The 24,565-nt window shown below is 40.2% G+C and overlaps 1 protein-coding gene across 2 annotated transcripts in view; it reads right to left on the reverse strand.

The window, feature by feature from the left end:
• Nucleotides 1-24,565, reverse strand: part of LOC109917230 (teneurin-2-like) — a 766,679-nt gene that overhangs the window by 85,149 nt on the left and 656,965 nt on the right. The window contains exons 11-13 of one of the 2 annotated variants that reach the window (XM_048603631.1): nucleotides 20,309-20,494; nucleotides 13,891-14,037; nucleotides 6,149-6,365 (exon numbers count right to left, since the gene is read on the reverse strand). In XM_048603631.1, the coding sequence (XP_048459588.1) occupies nucleotides 6,149-6,365; nucleotides 13,891-14,037; nucleotides 20,309-20,494 (550 nt within the window). Of the gene's footprint in view, nucleotides 1-6,148; nucleotides 6,366-13,890; nucleotides 14,038-20,296; nucleotides 20,495-24,565 lie in introns of both variants that reach the window. The other variant, XM_048603632.1, reaches the window with a different exon arrangement.

Consider the following 24,565-nt stretch of genomic DNA (forward strand, 5'->3'; position numbering starts at 1 on the left):
TCTTCCAATCTTCAATAACCACAAATTATGCAATTTAGGTAGGATGGTCTATCTTTCTGTAGGTATTTTTAGATTCAGCAATACAGCTATTTTTGTATGTGAGTCTTTGCCTCGTGCATGCTATCATGTTTTTACTTACCAAAGCAGAATGCTCAGGATTTAAACAGAAAGTCCTGTATTGATTATAGAAATAGAAGAATAGAGCGGATAGATGTGTGACTGATGAGATGGTATAGGAGGAAAGGCTTTCAATTTTTGGGACTTTGGGATCAGTTCCAAGGGAAGTAGGACATGTATCGATGGTTTACACCCCAATAGGGCTGGGTCAAAAGTCCTTTTTAGTACTGCTAGGAAGGATTTAAACTAACTTGATAGGGATAGGAACCAGAATCTACCATTATGAAAGATAAACAGGATGCACAAAGGATTGAGAGAGGAATATATCACTAGAGCAAGAAATGGTAAGGAATCAGTTAGGGTCAGACTAAAAGGAAATACATTCAAATCTAATTCAGGCTTATGGTGCAGGTACATAAGTGCAGTTTGGAGAGCTGCAGGCACAAATAACCACGTTAAAATGATGTTGTGTTGATAAAGGAGACCCAACTCAAAATGGGAAGGTCTAAAAACTAAATATCCCTGGATACAAGATGCTCAGGAAAGATTGGAAGAAAAGAGGTGAAGAAGTGTGACAATATTGACTAAGGAGCATATTACTGTGTTGAAGAGGGAAGATGGTTTGGACAGGCCAATAGCAGGATTTATCTGTTCGGAATTAAACATCAATCAATATACTACTGGTTGTACTCTGAAGGTCACCAACTAATGGGAAAGATATAGTGGAGCAAATTTGTAGAGAAATCACAGAGAGTACTAGGACCTATAAAGTCATGATCATGGGTGGTACTGCAGTAAAAGACAGAAAGAGAGAAGAGCTTCTGCAGTGTGTTCAGCAGAGTTATCTTGATCAATACCTTTCCAGGCCAACAAGGAAGAAGTCATAGCTAGATCTGCTTCCAGGAAATGGCGAGGATTAAGCGGATCAAGTGGCAGTATGGCAACATGTGAGGAACAATACGCATCATGTGATAAGGTATGAATTAACCGTGAAAAAGGACAAGAATCAATCAAGAGTCGAAACACATAATTAGAAAAATGCCAAATTTAGCGAGTTGAGAAAGCATCTGTCTCATTTAAACTGAAATGAAATACTGGCAGGCAAAACCGTTTTGGAACAATGAGCTGCCATAAAGAGGAAATAGTTTGGTTACAGCCAGGCTACATTCCCATAAGCTCCCACAGGTCAATCAAAGCCAGAACTGCCTGTATGGCAAAATGACAAGATGAACAACAAGATGTGTCTCTATGAAATAGAAAAAGAGTGTCTATGATGGGCATCAGGCTTATGATACCAATTGGAATCAATTGACTATAGAATGATAAGAGTAACAGTGAAAGAAAAAAAGTGAAGGAATCAGAGAGAGAGAGAGAAGAGAATGAAAATTCACAAGAGTCTTTTGTAGGCATATAAATATTAGGGTAGTTAGTTAGCTCAGTTGGCTGTCAGCAACCCATGGAAGAAAAGGAATGACAGCTCTGTTCAATTGAAACAGAGAGTGGAGTTAAATGATTGATTTGTGGACTGGAGAAAGGTGTACATACATAAATGGTGTTCCCCAGGGAACAGTACTAAGACAATTGCTTTCCTTGAATGACTTGGACATTGGTGTACAGGTACAATTAAAATAATTCTAGATGATACAAAACTTTAAAGTATTGTGAACTGTAAAGAGGACAGTGATAGAAACATAGAAGATAGGAGCAAGAAGAGGCCATTTGGCCCTTCAAGCCTGCTCCACCATTCACCACGATCATGGCTGATCGTCCAACTCAGTAGCCTAATCCTGCTTTCTCTTCATAACCTTTGATCCCATTCACCCCAAGTGGTATATCTAGCCACCTCTTGAATACATCCAATGTTTTGGCATCAACTACTTCCTGTGGTAATGAATTCCACAGGCTCACCACTCTTTGGGTGAAGAAATGTCTCCTCATCTCCATCCTAAATGGTCTACCCCGAATCCTCAGACTGTGACCCCTGGTTCTGGACACACCCACCATCAGAAATATCCTCCCTGCATCTACTCTGTCTCGTCCTGTTAGAATTTTATAGGTCTCTATGAGATCCCCCCTTATTCATCTGAGCTCCTGCAAAATCGGTCAATGTCTCCTCATGTGTCAGTCCCGCCATCCCCGGAATTGACCTGGTAAGCCTTCGCTGCATTCCCTTGAGAGCAAGAGCATCCTTCCTCAGAAAAGGAGACCAAAACTGCATACAATATTCCAGGTGTGGCCTCACGATGTGAAGAGGACAATGAGAAAGCTGATGGAGTGGGCGGTAGGGCGTAACTTTCTATTTGACAAATGAGTTGAGTACCAGAAGATGCAGATTGGCAAAAGAAACAAGAGTAAATATTATTTTATACAGCAAGTGGTGAGGAATGGCAATGTATGGTGTAAGAGGGTGATGGAGGGAGTTTCAATTGTGGGTTTTAAAAAGGAATGGGATAAGTATTTGAAATTAACAAATTTGCCATGTTACCAGGAAAGGTCAGGGAAATGGGACAAACTGAATTTTTCTTACCAATGGGCCAATTTAGGAGGTAATGACATACTTGTAGTAGTAAAGTCACTGGCTAGTAATCCAGAATCTCAGGGTAATGTTCTGAAGACATGGGTTTGAAACACATGATAGCAGGTGAAATTTGCATTTAATTTTAAAAAAAACTGGAATTAAAAATTAGCCTAATGGTGACCATGTACCATTGTTGATTGTCATTAAAAAATCTAATTAATAAAATCCTTTAGGAAAGGAAATCTACCATCCAGACCTGGTCTGGCCTACATGTGACTCCAAACCTACTACAATATAGTTGACTCTTAACTGTTCTTTAGGAAATAAGTGATGCAACAGAAATGCTCGTCTAGCCAGTGACACCAACTGCATAAACAAATTTTAAAAATACAAGCTTGATGAGCTGAAGGGTGTCATTCTGTGTTGTAACCGTTCTATGATTTCATGCTTAAGCTTATTTCAGTTTAATGGTTCGACTGTGTATCTTCATCTGATCTTTGATGATTTTGGAAAGCAACAGAATATTGTTATACCCAATGGTGACTGAGGATTTAACTGACAATCAAATTTATTAAATGGTAAAAGAATGAATGTTTATTACAGTGACACAAAGCACATTTTGTTGTTGTTATTAAGCTCAATCATCTCCTCAAGTAAGCAGAAATAGCAAATAATTGCAACTACTGCAAAAACTGACATGTAATTTCCATGCGGTTTTTCAAGATTCACAGAGCTTCACAGATGACCTCTCACCAAAACATCAGACAGATTCTTCATTTTAACCAAGAAATAGCAAAGAAATAGCTTCCACAAAATAACTGAAATAAAAACAATTTAAGTCATTGTTAAAATTCCCATCAAAAATGCTCAATAATACAAACTGTACAAGATGTTTGGACTTAAATTAAATGGTTTGGTAATCTCCTCAGGCACCTGATTGGGACATAACCTGTAATAAATTGCAGTAGCTTTTTTACAAATGGGGCATTATATAAAATCTTCATACGTGCTGTCACCTATTCAAAATAAACTACCATGGTAACATTAGACAGAAATGTCAAACTTTATCGCAGTGATCATTCAACAGCATGGGTTCAATTACTGGACTGGCTGAGGTTACCATGGACTCTCCTTTGCACCGTTCCTCTCACATGATGCAGAGTGATGCTCAGTTACCACCAATGATCATCTCTGTCTGACAAGACAGCAGTTGTATGGTAGGACTATAGTGTTGTTACCTTCCCTTTACTTGGTTCTGGTAGCCTTACAGCAAAACCACCAGATTTCTTTGGTACTCAATTAATCTGTTTGCATAGGATTCAGGAAAATATCTCCAGACTAATAACCCAGAGTCCCAGGCTAATTTGACAGGCAACAGGGTTCTAATCTCATCATGGAACATGGTAAAATTTGTATTCAACAACAAGCTTGAATGGAAAAAAAAATTTCAGCTGATTGTGAACATGTAACCAGTGTTGATTGTCATAAGAAGAACATCTAATTCAGTAATCTCCTTTAGGGAAGGAAATCTGCCATCCTTATCTGGTCTGGCATACATGTGATGCCAAACCCAAGGCCACGCAATTGACTCTTAACTGTCCTTTCGGTGTTTAGGAATGGACAATAAATGTTGACCTATGCAAAAATGCCCACATCCTGTGGAAGAACTAATAAAACAAAAGGGATGGAAAGCTCATCATCCATTCATGTAATTAGATGATTTAAACCCACAAAGCAAAGGACAATCAAAGCCTTTTCATATTGAGCCAGAGTTAAACCAATTCCTGTGAGATGTTGGATAAATGGAAAAGTATGCATACAGAAACAGGCAATGCAGAAAGTATCTGATTGCAGGCTCCTGGCGCAAGGGTCAGCGGTGAGTACTTTCCCGTTTGTGTGGCTTGCCTTGCCTTGCAGCCACTTAGCATGGGAAGTGGTGGCCACTGCTATGACTGCAATAATTGCCAAGGAAGGTGTTCTTCAGTGGAGCTGAAATCAAAGTAGAGTTGAGGTCTACCCATGGTGGCAATGAGGTGGGGGTTGTATGGCACATGTGACAGGAGTGTCAGGTAAAGGGGGAGAATGTGGGGTTGGTGATAGTTGTACATTCACACCTTTATGGAGCCTCAGAAGGTGGAACCTTCCCACTTTATTGAACAGCAGCCCATCAGGATTTCCAGGCCAGGCTGGATAATTGACTCCGGCCTCCCCCAACTCCGAGTAACACCTTGATATTGCCTAGCAGGTCATTAAGTTGTCATTATTTAGTCACTTAAAGCCTTCAAATGGCTCATGGATGAATGGGGCACTCAATGGCTCTCCCACTCTCAATGGGTAAAATAACCTTGAGGCAAGTAGGTGGTGCAATACCATGGTGCCTAATTTTCCCCCACCTCTCTTCCCTCACCTGCCATTTCACACATGTGGGCCTATAAAATGCGTTGAAGAAGGAAACTTCACTTCACAGCCCACTGTGCCCTTCAGTTAGATTGATGATTCTTCCAGATCGGTATCAGCCATAGCTAGCAGGCCATTAAAGTGGATCTGGTTTGGGATTCATTTTAACTCTTAGGAAAGGGTGGAAAGGAAAATTTTAACCTTTTCAAACCCAATCTGTCCACTGACAATTTTAATGCAAATGAGCGACCTTTCTGCTCCTGGGGCAGACCCGTCAACAATAGCATTGCAGCAGGCTGCACCACTCCATTTTAATAAATCTTTTAACTCACATTATTTAACTTTCCCACAACTCAGAAACCCAAACAGGTAAACATAGGTCAGAAGAGCTAGATCCATCAGCAAAGTACCAACACAGCATTTTTTGTCGGTTTTAGGGCTGTTTCCTCCAGGATCAGCAGATACACACACACACACACACACACACGACTGACACTTGTCACCTTCCAAACCCCAACTCCCACCCACCCCTCTGACTTTGCTAACAACTCCCATATAAATATCTGACCAATGCTCGATCTCCTCTGTTACTTCTTACCTCCCATTCCCATGATCTCTGACTTCCCCCAACTTGCCTTCCATCTGTTCATCAGTTGCTTTCTCACCTAATAGGAACTCAAATTGTTAGTCATGCTGGGTGCTGGTGAGGAAAGCTGCAGACAATTTGTAAAAGGTGTCCTGCATTTAAATTCTGCAGGACGTCCAGGGAGCCCTGATGTCCAGATTTCCATTCAGAAATACTTCTTCCCACTCTCTTCATAATATTGAAGCCAAAGTATCTGAGAACTTGCAATAGTGACAGACAGATTCTTTTTGTTGGGCTGAATCAAACGGTGAACTTGACATATTTCCTTATAAAGTTTACAAATTGAAAAATTCAGAGTTGATTACCTGTAGTTGCACTGAAGAAATCTCTGCTTAGCCACAGGAAATAAACATGCCGATCTTCAGATTTAAAAATTAACCAAAAACTAAATTTGGTTTAAAAGAAAATTTCATGCATAGTACTATTTTCACACTTGTCTCCTTATCTTAAGAAAAGAGAACTTTCTTTACCTGCCATTGAATGGGTTATCCCCCGGGATGATGTGAGTTCTATCTTTGCCCACTAGGAGCTTAATGCGATCATAAAATGACCTCACAACTTGAGTCGAGAGTTCCCATTGGTTCTGCTGAATGATGTCAAGAGGGTCATGTGAACCATGACAAAGTGGGTTAGACTGGCAGTTGGACTGAAGGCAGCAGTCTGGATCCATGCAATCGATCAGTCCATCTACAATAACAGAAAGAGGGATACATTTATTCAGCATACGTCAGGTTCAATTTTGCAACATAACAGTTATGTCCTAGTGTTACCTTCTCAGACGTGGGCATTTTACAAGGCTGGTCATGGCAAGTGTAGTTCCATTTTGAGTCACATATTATTGGAGACATTGCTTCTTCAGAAGAAACTTGATCCTTCTGTTCAGGTATATATTGAAGACTCCTAATATTACAGGATACAGCAGGATATAGACCAGTTGGAAAGTTGGGCGAAGAAGTGGCAGATAGAGTTTAATCTGGACAGGTATGAGGTGATGTATTTTGAGATGTCAAATGTGAGGGGAAAGTATTCAGCAAATGACAGGACCCTTAAGAACATTGATATACAGAGAGATCATATGTGCAAATCCCTGATAGCTTCCTGAAAGTGGCAACAGATAAGGTGGTAAAGAAGGCACGTGACATGCTTGCCTTCATTGGTCAGGGGCATTGAGTACAAAATTTTGCAAGTCATGTTACAGCTGTATAAGATTTCAGTTGGGCCACATTTGGAACATTGTGTGCAGATCTAGTCAGCACACAATGAGAAGGATTTGGATGCAGGAGAGTTTTATCAGGTTGTTGCCCAGCCTGGAGTGTATCAGCTATGAGGAAAGGTTGGACAAACTTGGATTTTTTTCACTAGAGCATTGGAAGCTGAGGGGTGCCCTGATAGACGTATATTAAATTATGAGAAGCTTTGATAAGGTGGATAGTTGGAGTCTTTTTCCAGGCTGGATAAGTTGAACACTAGGGTGAGAGAGGGGAAATTTTAAATGTGATGTACGAGGAAAGTCTTTTACAGGTAGGTACCTGGAACACACTGCCAGTGGAGGTGGTAGAAGCAGATATGATACCCAAGTTTAAGAGGCATTTAGACAGACCCATGAACTGGCAGGGAATAGAGGGATATAGAACTTGAGCAGGCAGATGGGATTAGTTTAGAATAACATCAAGATCAGCACAGAGATGGTGGATGAAGGGCCTGTTCCTGGGCTGTACTGGTTTATGCTCAATGTTCTATTATTTACAAAACGGGTAGGAACTCTTTCTGGTTTAAACAATTTAGTGTAAAAACTCTTTAATTGGCCAATCAGTCTATTACTGTTGAAGTGGCTTTATTGTGCATAAAAAAACAGCTTAAAATGATTAACAGTGAAGTTTGAGATGCTTCTGAGGATTTGATAAGATGTCATTAAAGTGCCAGTGCTTCTTTAACATTCCACAGAATGGTTGACGAGTCCCCCTGGGACTTTAAGGTCTCTGTCAATGTTACTGTTAAATAGGCTCCTTTACAGAGGTAGCTTGAAAAGGTTTAACTTGTGACTTTCTATCTCACAGATGTAAAAGTATCATATCCATGATGACAAAAACTTTGATGAAATGAATTATTGGATAACTTGCTCACATTGAGTTTGTGATAAAAATTGACCTGGGTATGTGGGAGTTGCCCTGTCCATTACATGTGGCAAAATACACATTTTAAAAAATTCATTTACAACATTATATATTAACAGAAAATTTCTCAACCTGTAATCCCCATCCCCACACCACATCTTGTTTCCCAAACATCTCTTTAAAAAAGTTGTTTAATAATGTATGTGTCTCAAACTCTTGTAATCATATGTACAGAGTTATTGTTGTCATTATGAATTGAAAATCTGGAAAGGAATTTTGGTATTCAAAGTACTGAAGACTGCTTGCCTGCGTAACGATTGTTAAGTGATGGAGTGAAATGTGATAATATAACCTACAAGGGATATGTACATAAATACTGAAGAAGGCTGTTTCTTTAATAAGGCAAATGGAATCTGTGATAAACACTATATTCCATAGTGCCATTAAATCCTTTTCTACAGTGTATATGACAAGAAAGGGTGAGATATTGCACATTACCAACACCCCATTGATCTAGACAGTAAAAAGATTGGTTTTATAGTTATTTTTGTTCTAGATTCTCATTACTGGGTAAACCTGGCAGGGTTTCGTGGAGTTAGACAGTTAGTGGATTCCTCATCTGCCCATTTTGTTCCCATGAATGTCTCCCAGAGAGCCATCAGTCAACATAAGCACATTCATCTGTCAGCTAGCCCCATCAGAAACATTGTTACACAACAATCTCCAGTAAATTAATCTGCCACCCAATTCTACATTTATCTTGCAAACAATCAAGTACCCATCAAACTGTGAAGAACTGCCACTTCAGAAAGCAGGAGGCTGAAAATTCGATATCATAGCCTCCTTAGACAGCAGCATCAGCAGTGTCTCAGTCATGTACAATCACTATAAGGGAAGACTTGATGCTCTCAGGCAGAGTTGTTGCCCCAGAGAATTAGAATCACATCAACCTTGTTATTTGCTTATATATATATATCATCAACAGGCACAATATTAATGTAGTTTGTTTGACTTCAGCAATATACTCTTAATCCTGAAGTGAATCACTGTTGAATTTAATAATTACATCAATATTTTCATCAACATTAATTTTCAATCTGGATCACTTTGGGTGAGCTGGGCAAGGATTTCTGCTCACGTCTGATCTGACCACACTTTACCGACAGAAGTGAGGTGCAGTAAGTTAGTGCAACAGTACTCAGCATTATACTTGTCACAGAAATTAATCTGCACAAAGATGAAGGAGGGGCTAAGCTAGTTGGTTTGATTTAGCTCTCACACAATGTTAAGGTTGGCAGTTTTACTCGCTCAAGTTTCAGGTCTCAAGCATTCTGTCCTCACAGGCGTTAACTCTTTCCCAACAAGTTCTTCTAATGATGATCTCATCTCCTCTGAAGATTGTCCTCCCTTCAGAATCCTACCTTATAGTTTCCGAAACACATACAGCCTGCTTCCACCTTCTTCCCAAAACAGGGTTGCACTGGCAGACTCATTGTCTCATCTTTTCTTGCCCCCACTGATCTTGTTTCTTCCCATCTTGACTATTTATTTCTCCCCTTGTCCAGATTCTTGCCACCCCCCCATTTGTGATTTTTCTGATATCTTGTGCCTATTCCAACAATTTCCAGTTTCCTGGACCTAATGGCCCGTTCCTCACTGTCGCTGCCCAATCCGTTGACAAATCCAACCCTCACCAGGATGATCTGAGGGCTCTCCTATTCTTTTTAAACAGAAGCCTGAGTGGTCCCGATTCCCAACAACCCTCCTCTGCCTGACTGACCTTGTTATTATTGAACACTTTCTCCCCTTATCTAGTCTCACTTCCTCTAATTAAATGGCACAGTCATGGGTGTCTGCATGGATTCTGGATATGCCTGTCTTTTTATGGGGTTTGTAGAACCTTCTTTGTTCCAGTCCCTCTTTCCTTCGTACATCAATGACTATAACGGTGCCACTTCCTGTCCTTATCCAGAACTGGAAACATTAATCAATTTTCCTTCCAACTTCCACCCATCTCTTACCTTTACTTTCCATCTCTGACTCTTGCCTTCCTTTGCTTGACTTGTGTGTTTCCATTTCCTGGGATAAACTATTCATTACAAATGACTGATTCCCACAGCTACCTTGACAACAACTTCTCACACCCTGCTTTCCTTTAAGAACTCCATTCTACAGTTTCTCCACTCTTAAAGTTTCTCTGTCTCTGTCACATCTGTTCCAATGTTGTTGCTTTCCACAGTGGTGCTTCCAATATGAATTTATTTTGATAGCTTTAATTATGTTGTCACATGTACTGAGATACAGTGGTAAGTGTTGTTTTGCATGCTACACAGGCAGATCATGCCATATAAAGTGCATCAGCGTAGCAGAACAGAGTGCAAAATAAGTGTTACAGTCGTTGTTAAGGTGCAGAGAGAGAGATCAGAATTAACATTTGAAAGGTGTGTTCAAAAGTCTGATAACAGCGGGGAAGAAACCGTTCTTGAATCTATTTGTTTATATATTCAAATTTTTGTACCTTCTGTCTGATAGAAGAGGCTGGAAGAGAGTATAACTAGGGTGGGAGGGGTCTTTGATAATGTTGGCTGCTTTCGCAAGGCAGTGGGAAATTTCAATGGAGTCAATGGATGTAAAGCTGGTCAGTGTGATGGACTGGGCTGTGTTCACGACTCTTTGTAGTTTCTGGCGGTCTTGGGAACAGCATTTGCCATACCATGCTGTAATGCATCCAGATAGTTGCTTCCTATGATACATCTATAAAAATTAATAAGAGTCCTTGTGGACATTTGTCCTCTCCTGAGGATTAAACCTCCAAACCTCACTGTTGTTGACAGGACCATCAATTGTATGTGACTCATTCCTCTCACTTCAGCGCTCATTCTCTTCCCTTCCTCCCAGAATGGTATCTCTTCTGCTCACTATTCATCCCACCAGCTCTGTGTATAAAACTTCAAAGTCTTCCATTTCTGCCACCACCAGTGTCCACTACAAAACCCTGTCAACACTCTAAAGTGGCCAATCATTCTGAGGCAACATGGTGCACTTCTCTATTACCCTCAATAACTCATCCTTCACCCATTCCCTTTCCATGCAACCATAAGAAGTATAATAGTTATCCTTTTAACTTCTCTCAAAGTCCAAGGCCTCACGCTCTTCTATAAAACCAAATTGTTGCATTTTTGAAGAAGAGCTGGAGTTGTAATGTTAACTCTGTTTCTGTCTCTATGGATGCTGCCAGACCTGCTGAATTTCTCCAATATTTTCTGATTTTAACTCAAACACTCCTTCCAGCTATAGCAGTGATTTACTTATGGTTCTTTCAATTTGGTTTATTGTACTCACTGCTCACAATGCCACTTCCTCTAAACTGGGGAGACTAAACACAGACAAGGTGACTGCCTTGCAGGAGACCTCCACTCGTTCCACAGCATGACCCCAATCCTTTGGTCTCTTGCCTTTTGAACATACCTTCTTGCTCTTATTCTCACATTTCTGTTCTAGGCCTGATACAGTGTTTGAGCAAAGCCCAAGGCAAACTGGAAGGACATCTCCTCACATCCAGTTTGGCACTTTACAGCTTTCTGGATTGAACACTGAGTTCAACAACTTCAGACTATGAACTGCACCCTCCACTCTGTTTGCAATGCCTCCCTTTTCCTCCCACTGCCATAGTGTCTATTCCTCTTGATTTTGTTTTTGAGTAGAGGTGAGATCTATTCTTCCATTCATACGTACTGTTAACATCTCTGGATTTCTCTCCTCTACAAGTAATGCCACTTCTTTTGCCTTTTACTCTGTGATAGCTGTGATCTCGAATTACCCTCACTCTCTAACCTTCCCTGGACTTTTCCTTCTGTTCTACCTGCTCCTCTTTACCATTTTCTACAGTATAGAGGCAATCACTTTTTCAACTCATTCCCAGTTAATAAGAGAATCCATATCGGGCTCTGTTTCTCTCACCAGCACTTGCCGTTTTTATTTTAGATTTCAAGCATCTACATTATTTTGCATTTGCCTCTAATGTTGAATCTGTTCAAATCAAATCAAAATTCACATGAGCCATACAACTTATGGAAAATTTATAAAGAAGGTGATTCATGTAGGTAAATAAAACAGAAATCTTTAAGTTTCCCATATTAATAATGAGCATTGGAAAAATACTCGCACAAATCATAAGACTAGGAGAAAGAGAGGACTGCAGATGCTGGGAGTCAGAGTCGATAAAATGTGGAGCTGGAGGAGCACAGCAGGTCAGGCAGCATCTGAGGAGCAGGAAAGTCAATGTTTTGGGTCAGGACCCTTCATCAGGACTCGATTATAAGGCTTGTTATTGACCAGCAAGAGTTGGCAATGCTGTATTTACGAATCAAAAGAATGAACAGATTGAAACAAAAAAATGTTGAAATGATTCAGTTCTTTGCAATTGGAAGTTTTCTTTTTGAAACATGCAGTTCCAAGAATATCCCAGTACATCTGAGCTCCTAATGTGAGTCACATTGCTGTCAAGCAGCAGAGACTAGACACTTGTCTATATGCAGGTTCGAGAAATAACACCGTGACCACTCCCGTGCAGTTTTTTCTGGATAGGGCTTCCAACTCTCCAGGATTGCCCTCCAGGTTCCAGGAAACTGCTGGACACCACTCAGGTGAAAAATTGATGGGAAAATGAAAACAAAGTTGTTTGTTTCAATGGAACACTTCTGCTTATCATTTCAAAAATATTAGGCATGTGGAAACAGTGCTGTTGACTGACAGTGAAGAATCATTCAACTGGATAATGAAGAAAGTACTGTCTGCCTTCTGTGGAAAGGAGCACCATAAGAATGGCCAAAAACTTGGAAAATGCTGGAGACAATCAGCAGGTCTGGCAGTGTCTGTGGAAAATGAAACAGAGTTAATGGCCCAGGTTGAAAATGTTTCCTCAGATGTGGGCAAAAGGGAGGATTAAGAATAGAGGGAGAACAGAAAAGTTGGCAGCTTTGCAAGGGAAACATGCACCCTCTTTAAATGATAGAAGGAGAGGGTCTGATTCCTGACACTATTTTGTTAAAAGACTTTCTCTGCTGAGAACACACCTTTAATAAACAAACTTCTGGAAACAAATCCTTTAGATTCAATATAGACAGGTTAAAAAGTAAATATTATAGCAAAGGGAAAGGGATTAATGGTGGAAGTGATAAACAAATGTGTTAGACCACAAAAAAGGTGGAAATTGCATTTAAGAGTGTATAAATCAAGAAATGGATTAAAAGATTAACTCACAGGCCTGGGAATTCACATGCAAGATAGCTGAGAGCATCATTCGGTCAATTACAAGTTTGATGGGATGCTGCAACTTGGAAGGTGAATGGGCTTGGAGCAAGGAGGGAGAGAAGATTCAAGTGTTTAAAACAATTAAGGTAAATGGTTAAAAACAAGCTGTCTCCTTCAAATTGAATCAAAAACAAGTCACTGGAAAGCATTATTAATAGACGGGGGAATAAATTCAAAGGTCTGTTGATGTGGAGGGGGAAGGGAACAGAGATGATGGCAGAGGAGATATTTGTGGATTATAAAATGCTATTATGAAGAAGTGAGTCATAATATCTAGCATAGCTTTGAGATACAAAAAAGAGGGATAACGCGACAAAATATGACCCTTAAATGGAATATTTGACAGTGATTATCTTCAAAAGGAAATCAAGGAGGAAATAATAGATGAGTAAAGCATGCACTGGAATTTCCCCACTTTCATACTCTTTATGTGTTCTGTTGTTATGACAATCCACATTTAAGATTGGCAATGGCCTGAACAAGATTTTATAATGTAAGTGCACAACACCATTACCTCTGCCCCCATGTCATTGTCCCCAAACTCAAGTCCAGAACTCCCTCAATAAATATCTCACAACAGTCATGGAATTCTCATGTTGAGAAAATGGATGGCATAGGTTGGATTGCCTCGGGACCGTGATTCAATGCACCATCTGCATCATCTTTTAAGCTGGATGCATGCCTGATTGCAATTTATCATGGAGGGTAGTGAGGTTGGTAGCATCCTTTCTGCAGCTCAGTATAGATTTCTCAAGCCAACATCAATATTCCTATCAAAGGCTCACCTCCTTCATTGTCTTTGCCATCTGTACAAGATGTCTCCATTGCAACATTGCATCCTGGTCCTCGCCAGCCTGTCTGGCAGACACAGTGCCAACTGTTCTGGCTGAGGGTGCATCTCCCATTGCCATTACACAGATCAGGGCAGCCATCTGTTAGTTTTAAAAAGTAGAGATTAAAAGGAAACATTATCAATGGCAATTCAGTTGCAAGATCCAAAGTGCCTATTAGCACTTCTTAATACATTTAAAACCTGAAAACACATTAAGGCAGCAAAGTCTATATGAAGAATTGATTTGAGACTGCCAGTTAGTATTGTATGAATCTAACCTTTAGTTGGAAAAGCTATTCAATGATTTGATGCTAAAAAAGGATAAAGTGTGACTTTAGCACTTATTAAACTAAATCTCCAATGTAATGCCATTTGACCATAAAGTAATCCATATCAGAATGACTGATGAAGCAGGCAAACCAATTTTCAAAACTAAAAGGTTGGCTTATGAACCGAAAGAGAAAATTACGTAGCACTTTCCAAACTTGTTGCCACAGATTAAATTAAGAGTAATTAGATAAAGCTTATTGTTGCTGCTGCTGGACTTGTGCAACTGTGGCTCTGGCAACAATGTTTCGTTAAACTTCTTATTCTGCTCCAGCAATCTCCTGCTTTCTCTCCTCAGTTTAGCAAATTCTGGTGGAGGTGAGGTTTTGTGGATGGAAATTGCTACCTTGCCCAAGAAAAACATTCTTTCTGGTGACTTGAACAATGCGTGTGCAGAGGTTTGGATCTGTCCTATGTAACACACTAGCAGCAAAGAGAAGGGGTAATGGACTTCACACATGTCAATTCTGAAAACCAGCATGATGCTGTCACCACTGAATTCAGTCTTCAGCAGTAGCACTAAAGTTGACACTAAATGGACATTTTATTTTTAATCACAGTTTTGATTTCATTGTGAAAAATATCTTGTAGTTTCACTGTCACTGTAATGCACTGACACCAAAGATCATATTCATCCCCTTGAACTTATTAGTCAATCTTTAGAAAGTATATTTTGCATGAAGACAGATTCACTATTTTGTAATTATATCTTGCCCGATCTCTCTTGTCACTTCTCAATCTGTTAGAGTATTAGTTTCTTTTTAAACAATTTTTAAAAATTGTCCATCTTTAATTGCTCTTGTGAAAGTAGTGGAGGGCCACCTTTTTGGACAATTGCAGCCCATGTGCTGTAGACATAACTACAGTGCTATTAGGGAGGAAATTCGGAGGCTCTGACTCATTAACAGTAAAGAATGACATTTTAGTTCAAGGTCAGGAGGCAAACTTGCAGGTCTCCCATGTGTCTGTCCCCTTGTTCTTCTTGGTGGTGGAATGGAAAGTGTGTTCCTTTTCTTCTCTCCTCAGCCTCTTTTGCTGTGTATTTCCATGTTTAAATTAATATTTATTGATTATCATTTGTATGATTTCACTCTTCTCTCTAACGTATCCAAACCTACATTTTTTAATTAGAACCATTATGAACTAAAAGGGAAAATTACATAGTACTTTCCAAACTTGTTGCTACATATTAAATTAAGAGTAATTAGATGAAGGTTATTGTTGCTGCTGCTGGGTTTGTGTAACAGTGGCTCCTGTCAATAATGTTTTGCTAAACTTCTTATTCGGCACCAGAAATCTCCTGCCATCTGTCCTCAGTTTAGCAAATTCTTTGAGAAGGTGAGGTTTTGTGGGTGGAAAATGCTACCTTGCCCAAGAAAAAAGTCCTTTCTGGTGACTTGAACAATGCGTGTGCACAGGAGTGGGTCTATTTTATGTTGCAGAATCAGGGAATCCTGTTCATAACATCTGGAGCTGGTAAATCATAGAGATTGTGGGATGACAGGGAAATGGGATGTGAGAAGGAAGATCAAGCATGACGATCCCATCATCTTCATTATTTTCTGCTACATCACTGGCCATGGACTCAACAATGGGCATCTCAACAATGTCCAGCAAAATCTCTTCCCTGGAGGGGGACGACATTGAAGGCGTGCTTTTCCCTTCTGGTTTTTTGTCCCACTTGGTCCTCCAGGAGATTGGGAAATGCACCAATGAGTATCATGAATTGAGTCTGGGTGATGTAGCTGTCATGAATGAATAGTAGCAGTTTGTGTAGACTGTGAGCCTTAGGTGTGAGGGTTTTGTGCAGCATCATTGTGTGATGAAACACATGAATGTCAGGTATGAAGTCCTGACTTATGGAGATTCTTGCTGGTAAAAGAAATGGGGGCTGGATGATATGCTCTCTTGCAAGTGGGGTCGAGGGTCAGATCACTTAACCTCCAGCGAATTGCCTTCATGCCCCTTATACCCAGCCCAACGCTTTTTAAGATGAACACCAGCAGTGGGAAATCAAACAGAATCTTGTCTGTGTTACACATACATTGTGATGCCTGGAAACTAACAAACTGGCCAGGTTGCTGATTAAAACTGACACTCCACTGAAAAATTGTCCCACAGTTCATTTCTTTCCTCTAATTTAGCTCAATGTGTCTTTTGCTCCTCTTGTGACCACCTAAATTAAGGAGCAAGATAGGAAAACAATTATAAAAACAAACACCTTTTCCTTTTAAAAATTATGTGATTTAAACATGACTTTGTGCATCTGTATAAACTGAGCCATAATAAATTGGCAATGAATAGACTTCAACTGAAATAAAACGTTAGAAAAACTACCTTCAGTGACTTTCAAATAAGCCCAACAATCTGAAATGAACTGAATCTTTGAACTATGTCTCTGAAAATGTTAATTTGAAATCCTCTGCTCCAAATTACTTAAGAGAGTCCTGCGTGATTCATTTATAATAATCATTAGATGCAGTTTATTTCCCCTATCACCTAATGTCTGAGTTTAGGAATGCACCATTGTGAAGACCATTCTGGATTCTTCTCCACAGTACTGTCCTTCAAAGTTGCAAGGTATTTTACACCTACTGCCAAACTCTTTGACATATTAAAGAACAAGTTTTCTAGGCTACCTTTGCATTACACCTGAGTGTACATCCTAGTCCAAAGTCAGCTTCCGTTCAACTGCACTTTGTACAACGTTAACCTCTTGATTTAGTCTGGTTATGACAATTTTGCATCTGTTATGATTGAAGTAAAAATGGACCATCAACTTCCATTATCTGATTTTAATAACGGAGACTTCATGTACTGCAGTGGCTTGTAAAAAGAGCAATACTGATTTAAAATGGTAGCTGTGATCACATGGCCACAGGTTGAGACAAGGGAAAATGGAACTCTAAGTAAGGATTGGAAGACAGTCTCTCTGCCTGTCTCTTACTGGCAAAAAAAATTTAGAGCAATAACCACCACTAAGAAAACAAGATCTACAGACTTTGCCACTGCTGAAGAGCTAACACAAAGCTAAACATTCAGGACTTGGGTTTAAAATTTAAGACCTCAAGGATTATAATAAATTCAAATTGTAACTGCACTTATCTTCCCATTTATAAAGCTACTCTTTGCTGCTTCTTTTTAAACTTATCACCTGTGTTTATGTGCATGCTTGATGTGTTTTTACTCTTGCTTTCACTCAATACAACTTTGAAACTGACTCTTTTCTTTCGATCTAATTAATTATGTTTTAAATGAAGTGTGACAATTGAACGTTAAAAAATAAATTGTCTGTTGCAACTGACTGAGGAATGTTTAAAAGCAAGAAGCTGATCATCCCTCCTCACGGAGATGTAACACAAATGAACTGCAAAGTACAGACAGTATTTTGTTACAGGGGCTGAGGTCTGACACTAACATAACCCTTCCTCCCCAGACACAGTTAAGTGAATGAATGACAACATTTTACACCTCAGTTGTGCTCAGTTCTGTTTGCACAAGGTCTGAATTACAAATGGAACAAAAAAGGGATTGCAAAATCTTCATTTCCTTCTTTCTTCTTGCTCCACAAAACAGAGAGAAGAATCAACAAACTTACTCAACATGCTCCAAATCAAACAAACTTTATTAGGAGTCAGAGACAACAAGGTGCAGAGCTGGATGAACACAGCAGGCCAAGCAGCATCATAGGAGCAGGAAGGCTGACGTTTCGGGCTTAGATCCTTCATCAGAAATGGGGGAGGGGAAGGGGGTTCTGAAATAAATAGGGAGAGAGGGGGAGGCGGATAGAAGATGGATAGAGGAGAAGATAGGTGGAGAGGAAACAGACAGGTCGAAGAGGCGGGGATGGAGCCAGTAAAGGTGAGTGTAGGTAGGGAGTTAGGGAGGGGATAGGTCAGTCCAGGGAGGACGGACAGGTCAAGGGGGCGGGATGAGGTTAGTCGGTAGGAGATGGGGGTGCGGCTTGAGGTGGGAGGAGGGGATAGGTGGGAGGAAGAACAGGTTATGGAGGCGGAGACGAGCTGGGCTGGTTTTGGGATGTGGTAGGGGGAGGGGAGATTTAGGAGTCAAGTATGTGGCGCATGAAGGCAGACTGGATTGATTAGGATTATATTCGCTTGAGTTCAGAGGAATGAGGGGGAAGCTCATAGGAACTTCAAACAGGACTAGATAGGATAAATGCAGGAAGGATGTTCTTGATGACCAGGGCATCCAGAACCAGTGGTCCCTGTTTAAGGAGATGGGAAAGGCCATCTAGGACTGAGATGAGGAAAGTGGTGAGCCACTGGAATTCTTTGCCTCAGAAAATAGTGGAGGCAAAATCATTGAACATTTTCAAGAAGGACTTTAATACAATTCTTAGGACTAAAGGAATGAAAGAGTATGGGGAGAAAGTGGAAAGGATACTGAGTTGCATCAGCCATGATTATATTGAATGGTGAAGCAGGTTTGAAGGACTGAATGGCCTACTCTTGCTTCTGCTTTCTATGTTTCAATAAACGCCAGTATAGACAATTGGGTTAAATGGCCTATTTGTGTGGTGTAGATTCTATGTAGTGCTGAGTAATTCTGGACCTTAATACTGCAGGAGATGCAAGAAGTTTACTACAATGAATACCAAGGTTACAGTATCTTCCACTGCTTTTTCTTGGTAGAAAATTTGACAAACAAAATAGAGATGGATTTTCATGGAGTCATGAAGTCTCTGTGGATCTTTAAAAATGTTGGACAGTACCCAGATGTAGATGTTCCACTTCAATTTCCAAAAGATCCAATGTCTCATCAGTAGGGAGAAGGGAGAGAGCACATTTCACACAGATTAAACAAAAATCCTTTTCTTGATTGACAAACAAACTGCTGCAGGCTAGAAAAAAATTAATATCTAGCCACTCGTTACAGGTTACCATCCTTAAAACACCCCCTTATCCCAACTCTCTCTTCCATTATTTAGCCAATCCTATATCCATGTTAATATCCTACCACCACATCATGGGGTCATCTTATATGCATTGAAAGGCTTTTGGAAATACAAATACGCTTCATCTGCTAGTTCCCTTTTATCTATCCTGCTTGTTACCCCCTCCAAGAATTCTGATAAATTTGTGAAGAATGATTTCTCCTTCATAAAGTCATGCTGGTTGATTCTGCTTCATTCCTTTATATCTAACATTTTCCTAACAATGAGAAGGGAGTAGTGGGTTGGGAAATTCCCTCGATCAAGCTATCTGCCTTGTTAGTGAAAATCCATCCATAAACTCCAATGAGTTCATACAGAATTGGAATAATGGCACATTGTAAATGAACACTGATGAATACAAACAGACTTGGCATTTGTAGCAGCACTGACCACTCTGAAAGAGAGTTGGAAAACATGCACATTCTTGTATTTTTGTTTCTTATGTATGAAAATTTGATACAAATTTACATTAGTTCAGAATCAGGTGAATAGTTTTTATTTTCTCCGTAATGTTTAGCTCTGATATTGAGGGCAAAAAATAAGAGCCTAAATAGTTAAAATCAATGCACAGCAGTGGCTGATTTCTATCAATGAATTACTTTTATTCCTGAGATAAATCACTAGAAAAAAAATCTATTTTCCATCAGCAGAATGCATGAAGAGGAAGGTGAAATAAAGGAAAATAAGGGAAGTATTTTTCACCTGCTATTTTCAAAATTTCTCTTTTGTCAAAGATTTATATCAGTTTTAGAGGTCTTTTTGGTCTCTTTCAGTCTTGCTTTCTTTGAGCCCACAAACCCTTTCCTCCAAGAACAAGGCAGCTAATTAAGAGAGTGACTCTGTAGCAAGCACACAGGAGTCCTTAAAATTGACTTGTCCTCTGACCTTGCCATTCATTTCTGATATTGAAGTAGCACTCATACTCTCTTCTTCCCTTTCTCTCCCATCCCACACCATTATAGAACAATGGTTATAAGCCCACTATAAGGAAATACACTCAGCAGACATGTAGAGACATGATTTAACAAAACTATAAATATTTATATAAAATTTGTATTAGAAATGAGCAATCAACCTTGTTCCCTACCAATGGTGCAGTGCTCTCCATTCCAGCCCTCTCGGCATTCACACTTTCCATCTTTGCAGGTCCCATGCTCTGCACAGCGAGGATGACAAACTCTCTGATCACACGCCATACCTGTCCAGCCATCCTCACATCGGCACACACCAGAAATGCAGACGCCATGGGTACCACAGTCCACAGAGCACACTTCTGAAGATAGGAAATAGAATTTTAAATGACACGACAATCAGACTGTGTGCTATATAGTCTCATCCATGTGAGATATTGGAACCTGAGTTTCTATTAGGTTTTGCTCGTCCCACAAAGGAAAACCCTTCAACATAAGGTACAAGGCAAATGTATCACACAGTTCCTTATTGATTGAGATTCTAAGCCAGTTAAGCTATTTTTTACAGTTGAGTTGAATATTCTCTACTGAAGATCAAACAAGGAAGATATGAATGTTGAAAGTTAGCTTTTTATCATATAGCTCTACTTTCTTAATTTCTGTAACATGTTAGATTATCTGTGAATGCTGAAGCACATTTACCCTGAAACCTATATCGAAAAATTCTGCCAGTTACTGCATTAATACGCCTTTGGCCATAGTGGGAGCAGGAGTGCGCTAATTAAAATGAAATGTAGGACCTACTGCTTTCTGGACCTGATCTTGCCAACTGTAATTTAACATTTCAAGCAACAAAGACATATCCTCCAAACCTGCAGGGTTTACGTTAAATATTCAGATTAGATCTCAGTGGTGGCAGTGGGGTCTGATGTACTATTTTAAGCTGAGGCTTAAGAAGGGGGAACAGAAGAGGCTTTTAGACCAGGCAAACCTGCCTGCACCAACAGCCAAAATGGTTTCTGAAGTTTCCTTGTTGGTCAGGAGCAGCATGATTTTATTTTTCTTTGGCCCTGTTCTGTGCCAGTCTCCTTCCCATTTCCCAGAAAATGTACTTAATTCTGGAGCTCAGACCTATGGTGTTCCGCTACAGCTCGAAAGTTGCTTCCTGGCAGTTCTGCGGCCATATTGGTTGGAAAGTCAGCAAATTACTATTAAAACTGGCTGAATCAGCCAGCTTCCACTCCTGGATGGCCACATCACTTGCTTCACCACATGTTTGCTAGATAGTTAAAACTGAGCTCAAATCTTGCTTCCATTCAGATTCGAACAAATGTCACACCAAAAGCATCACAAAGCATCATACAGGATTAAAGAATCCTTCATTAATTCAGCAAACAAATCAAAACTAACACAGCAGGAAGAGGATATGATGGAAACCTTAAAATGCACCAAGGTAGGTAAATCCCTGCCACCTGATGAAGTGTATCCCAAGACCTTGTGTGGAGGCTAGTGAGGAAATTGTGGGGCGTCTAGTGGAGATATTTGTACCATTGATAGCCATGGGTGAAGTGCCCAAAAATTGGAGTGTGGCTAATGTTGTGCCATTATTTAAGAAAGGCTGCAGGGGAATACGTGGGAACTACAGACTGGTGAGCCTAACATCTGTGGCAGGTAAGTTTTTGGAGGAGATCTACAGGCATTTGATGAGGCAATGACTCATTTGGTATAGTCAGCATGGCTTTGTGCGTGGGAAATAATGTCTCATGAACTTCATTGAGTTTTTTTGAAGGGGTGACCAAGAAAGTAAATGAAGACAGTGTGGTAGACATTGTCTATGTGGACTTTAACAAGGCCTTTGACAAGGAACAGCATGGTAGGTTGTTAAGGTTAAATCTCATGGGATCCAGGGGGAGCTAGTCAGTTGGATATAAAATTGGCTTGATGGTAGAAGACTGAGGGTGGTGGTGGAGGGTTGTTTTTCAGACTGGATATCTGTGACCAGCGGTGTGCCACAGGCATCAGTGCTGGGTCCACTGTTGCTCGTCATCCATATAAATGATTTGGATGAGAATTTCGGAGGTATGATTAGTAATTTTGTGGACGACACCAAGATTGGTGGCATAGTGGACAGTGAAGAAGGCTATCTGGGAATACAGTGAGATCTTGATCAATTGGGCCAGACGGCGAAGGAGTGGCAGACAGAGTTTAATTTAGACAAACACAACGTTCTGCATTTTGGTAAGGCAAACCAGGACAGGATTACACAGTCAATGGTCGGGCTCTGGGGAGTGTAATAGAACAAAGAGATCTAGGGATATAAGTTCATAGCTCATTGGAAGTAGAATCACACGTAGACAGGGTGGTGAAGAAGGCTTTGGCATGCTTGCTTTCATTGGTCAGAGCACTGAATGTGGGAGTTGGGATGTCTTGTTGCAGCTGTATAAGATGTTGATGAGGCCACATTTGGGGTACTGCATGCAATTCTGATTGCCCTACTACACAAAGGATATTATTAAATTAGAAAGAGTGCAGGAAAGATTAACTGGGATGCTACTTGGACTGGAAGGTTTGAGTTATGAGGAGAGATTGGATAATTTGGGACTTTTTTCCCTGGAGCATAGGAGACTAAGGGGTGACCTTATAGAGGGCTATAACATCATGAGTGGCATACATAGGTAGATAGCTAACAGCTTTTCCCCATAGTAGGGGAGTTTAAAAATAGAGGCCATAGGTTTGAGGTGAGAGGGGAGAGATAGAAAAGGGTCCAGAGGGGCAATTTTTTCATACAGAGGGTGGTGAGTCTATGGAATGGGCTGCCGTGGTAGTGGTGGAAGCGAGTACAATTTTCTCATTGAAGGAACATTTAGACAACTACATGGATGAGATGGGTATGGAGGGATATGGACCAAACGCAGGCAAATGTGACTAGTTTAAATTGTGAAAACTGGGCAGCATGAGCAAGTTGGACAAAAGGGCATGTTTCCATGCTTTAGACTTCTGTGACTCTATGAGGAAGGAAAAAAATACAAAAAGTATAAAGTCAATCTCATGTTTAATTTTTAAATACTATTCGTGCCCTTCAATTCTAACCGTTCAATTTTTCTTCTGCAAATGCAGTTATAGTTCTTACAAAATTCTGACTATTTCCCTTAAGTTGCATTCTTTCTTTGCTTTTCTAACTTCTCTTGTTGCTTCCATTCCAGACCTTTTGTATTTCTTTGGAGAGAGGAACAACATTAACGTTTTGAGTGTGGTATGTCATAAACTTTGTTTCTCTCTTCACAGATGCTGCCAGACATGCTGACTTTCTCCAGCATTTTCTGTGTTTGTTTCAGATTTCCAGCATCTGCAGTACTTTGATTTTATTCTTTTGTATTTCTTGTATGTTTCTTGAGCATTTGTCAAGTACTTCATTGTTAAGTCCTATTGTTATCTATTTACAAGAGGAATATACTGAGAGGGGTAGATGAAGTAGGAGATTTTGGCATGCAAGTGCACAGGTCCCTAAGTACAGGTAGTTAAGGGTGTAGAGATGGTATATGGAATGGTGTCCTTCATTGGCAGAGGTATAAAATACAAAAGTAGGGATGTAATGAGGAAACTGGATAAGACACTGGTGAGGTGACCACTAGAGTATTGTGCACAGTACCAGTCACCACATTACAGGAGGGGCATAATTGCTCTAGAGATAGTGCAGAGAAGATTTACTAGAATGTTGCCAGGGCTGCAGAATTGTAGCTATGAGGAGAGATTGGAGAGTTTGGGGTTGTTTTCCTTGGAACAGAGAAGGCTGAGGAGTGACATGACTGAGGTATACAAAATTGTGAAGGGTACAGATATAGTAGACAGAAGGAAGCTGTTTCTGGTGGCAGACAGTTCAAAAGCCAGAGGTCACAGGTTCAAGCTAAGTGGCAGAATGATTAGAGGGGACATGAGGAAAAACTAACTTTTAAGCAAAATGTGATGGATGTCTGGAATTTGCTGCCTGAGTCGGGGGTGGAGGCAGATTCTAAACAAGGAAGGAGATCCTAAACTCCTTTTAAAAAGTATCTGGATTTGTACCTTTAGTGCTTTAAGCTGCAGGGCTAAGGGCCGTGTGCAGGAAGATGGGATTAGAAAGGGAAGCTGGGTGTCTTTGGGTTGGCATGGACAAGATGGATTGAATGATCCCCTTCATTGCTGCATCATGGTTATATGGTTATCCATGGAACTACTCTCTGTCTTTGATGTGCCTCTTTTCATCCTAGCTGGAATGTATTTACCTTGTATTTTATTCACCCTGTATGTGAATATGTCCCAAGGCTGTCCTGTCATTTGATTTGCCATTTTTCTCAATCAGATATTCTAACTCAAATCACTTGTTGTGCTGCAGAGTTTGGCTAACTGCCAGTCCAAGACCTTTCGTTTGGACTTCTCATTCGCTTTGCTGAGGA

This window comes from Rhincodon typus, chromosome 12 (genome assembly GCF_021869965.1).
Source record: "Rhincodon typus isolate 14 chromosome 12, sRhiTyp1.1, whole genome shotgun sequence".
NCBI lineage: Eukaryota > Metazoa > Chordata > Chondrichthyes > Orectolobiformes > Rhincodontidae > Rhincodon > Rhincodon typus.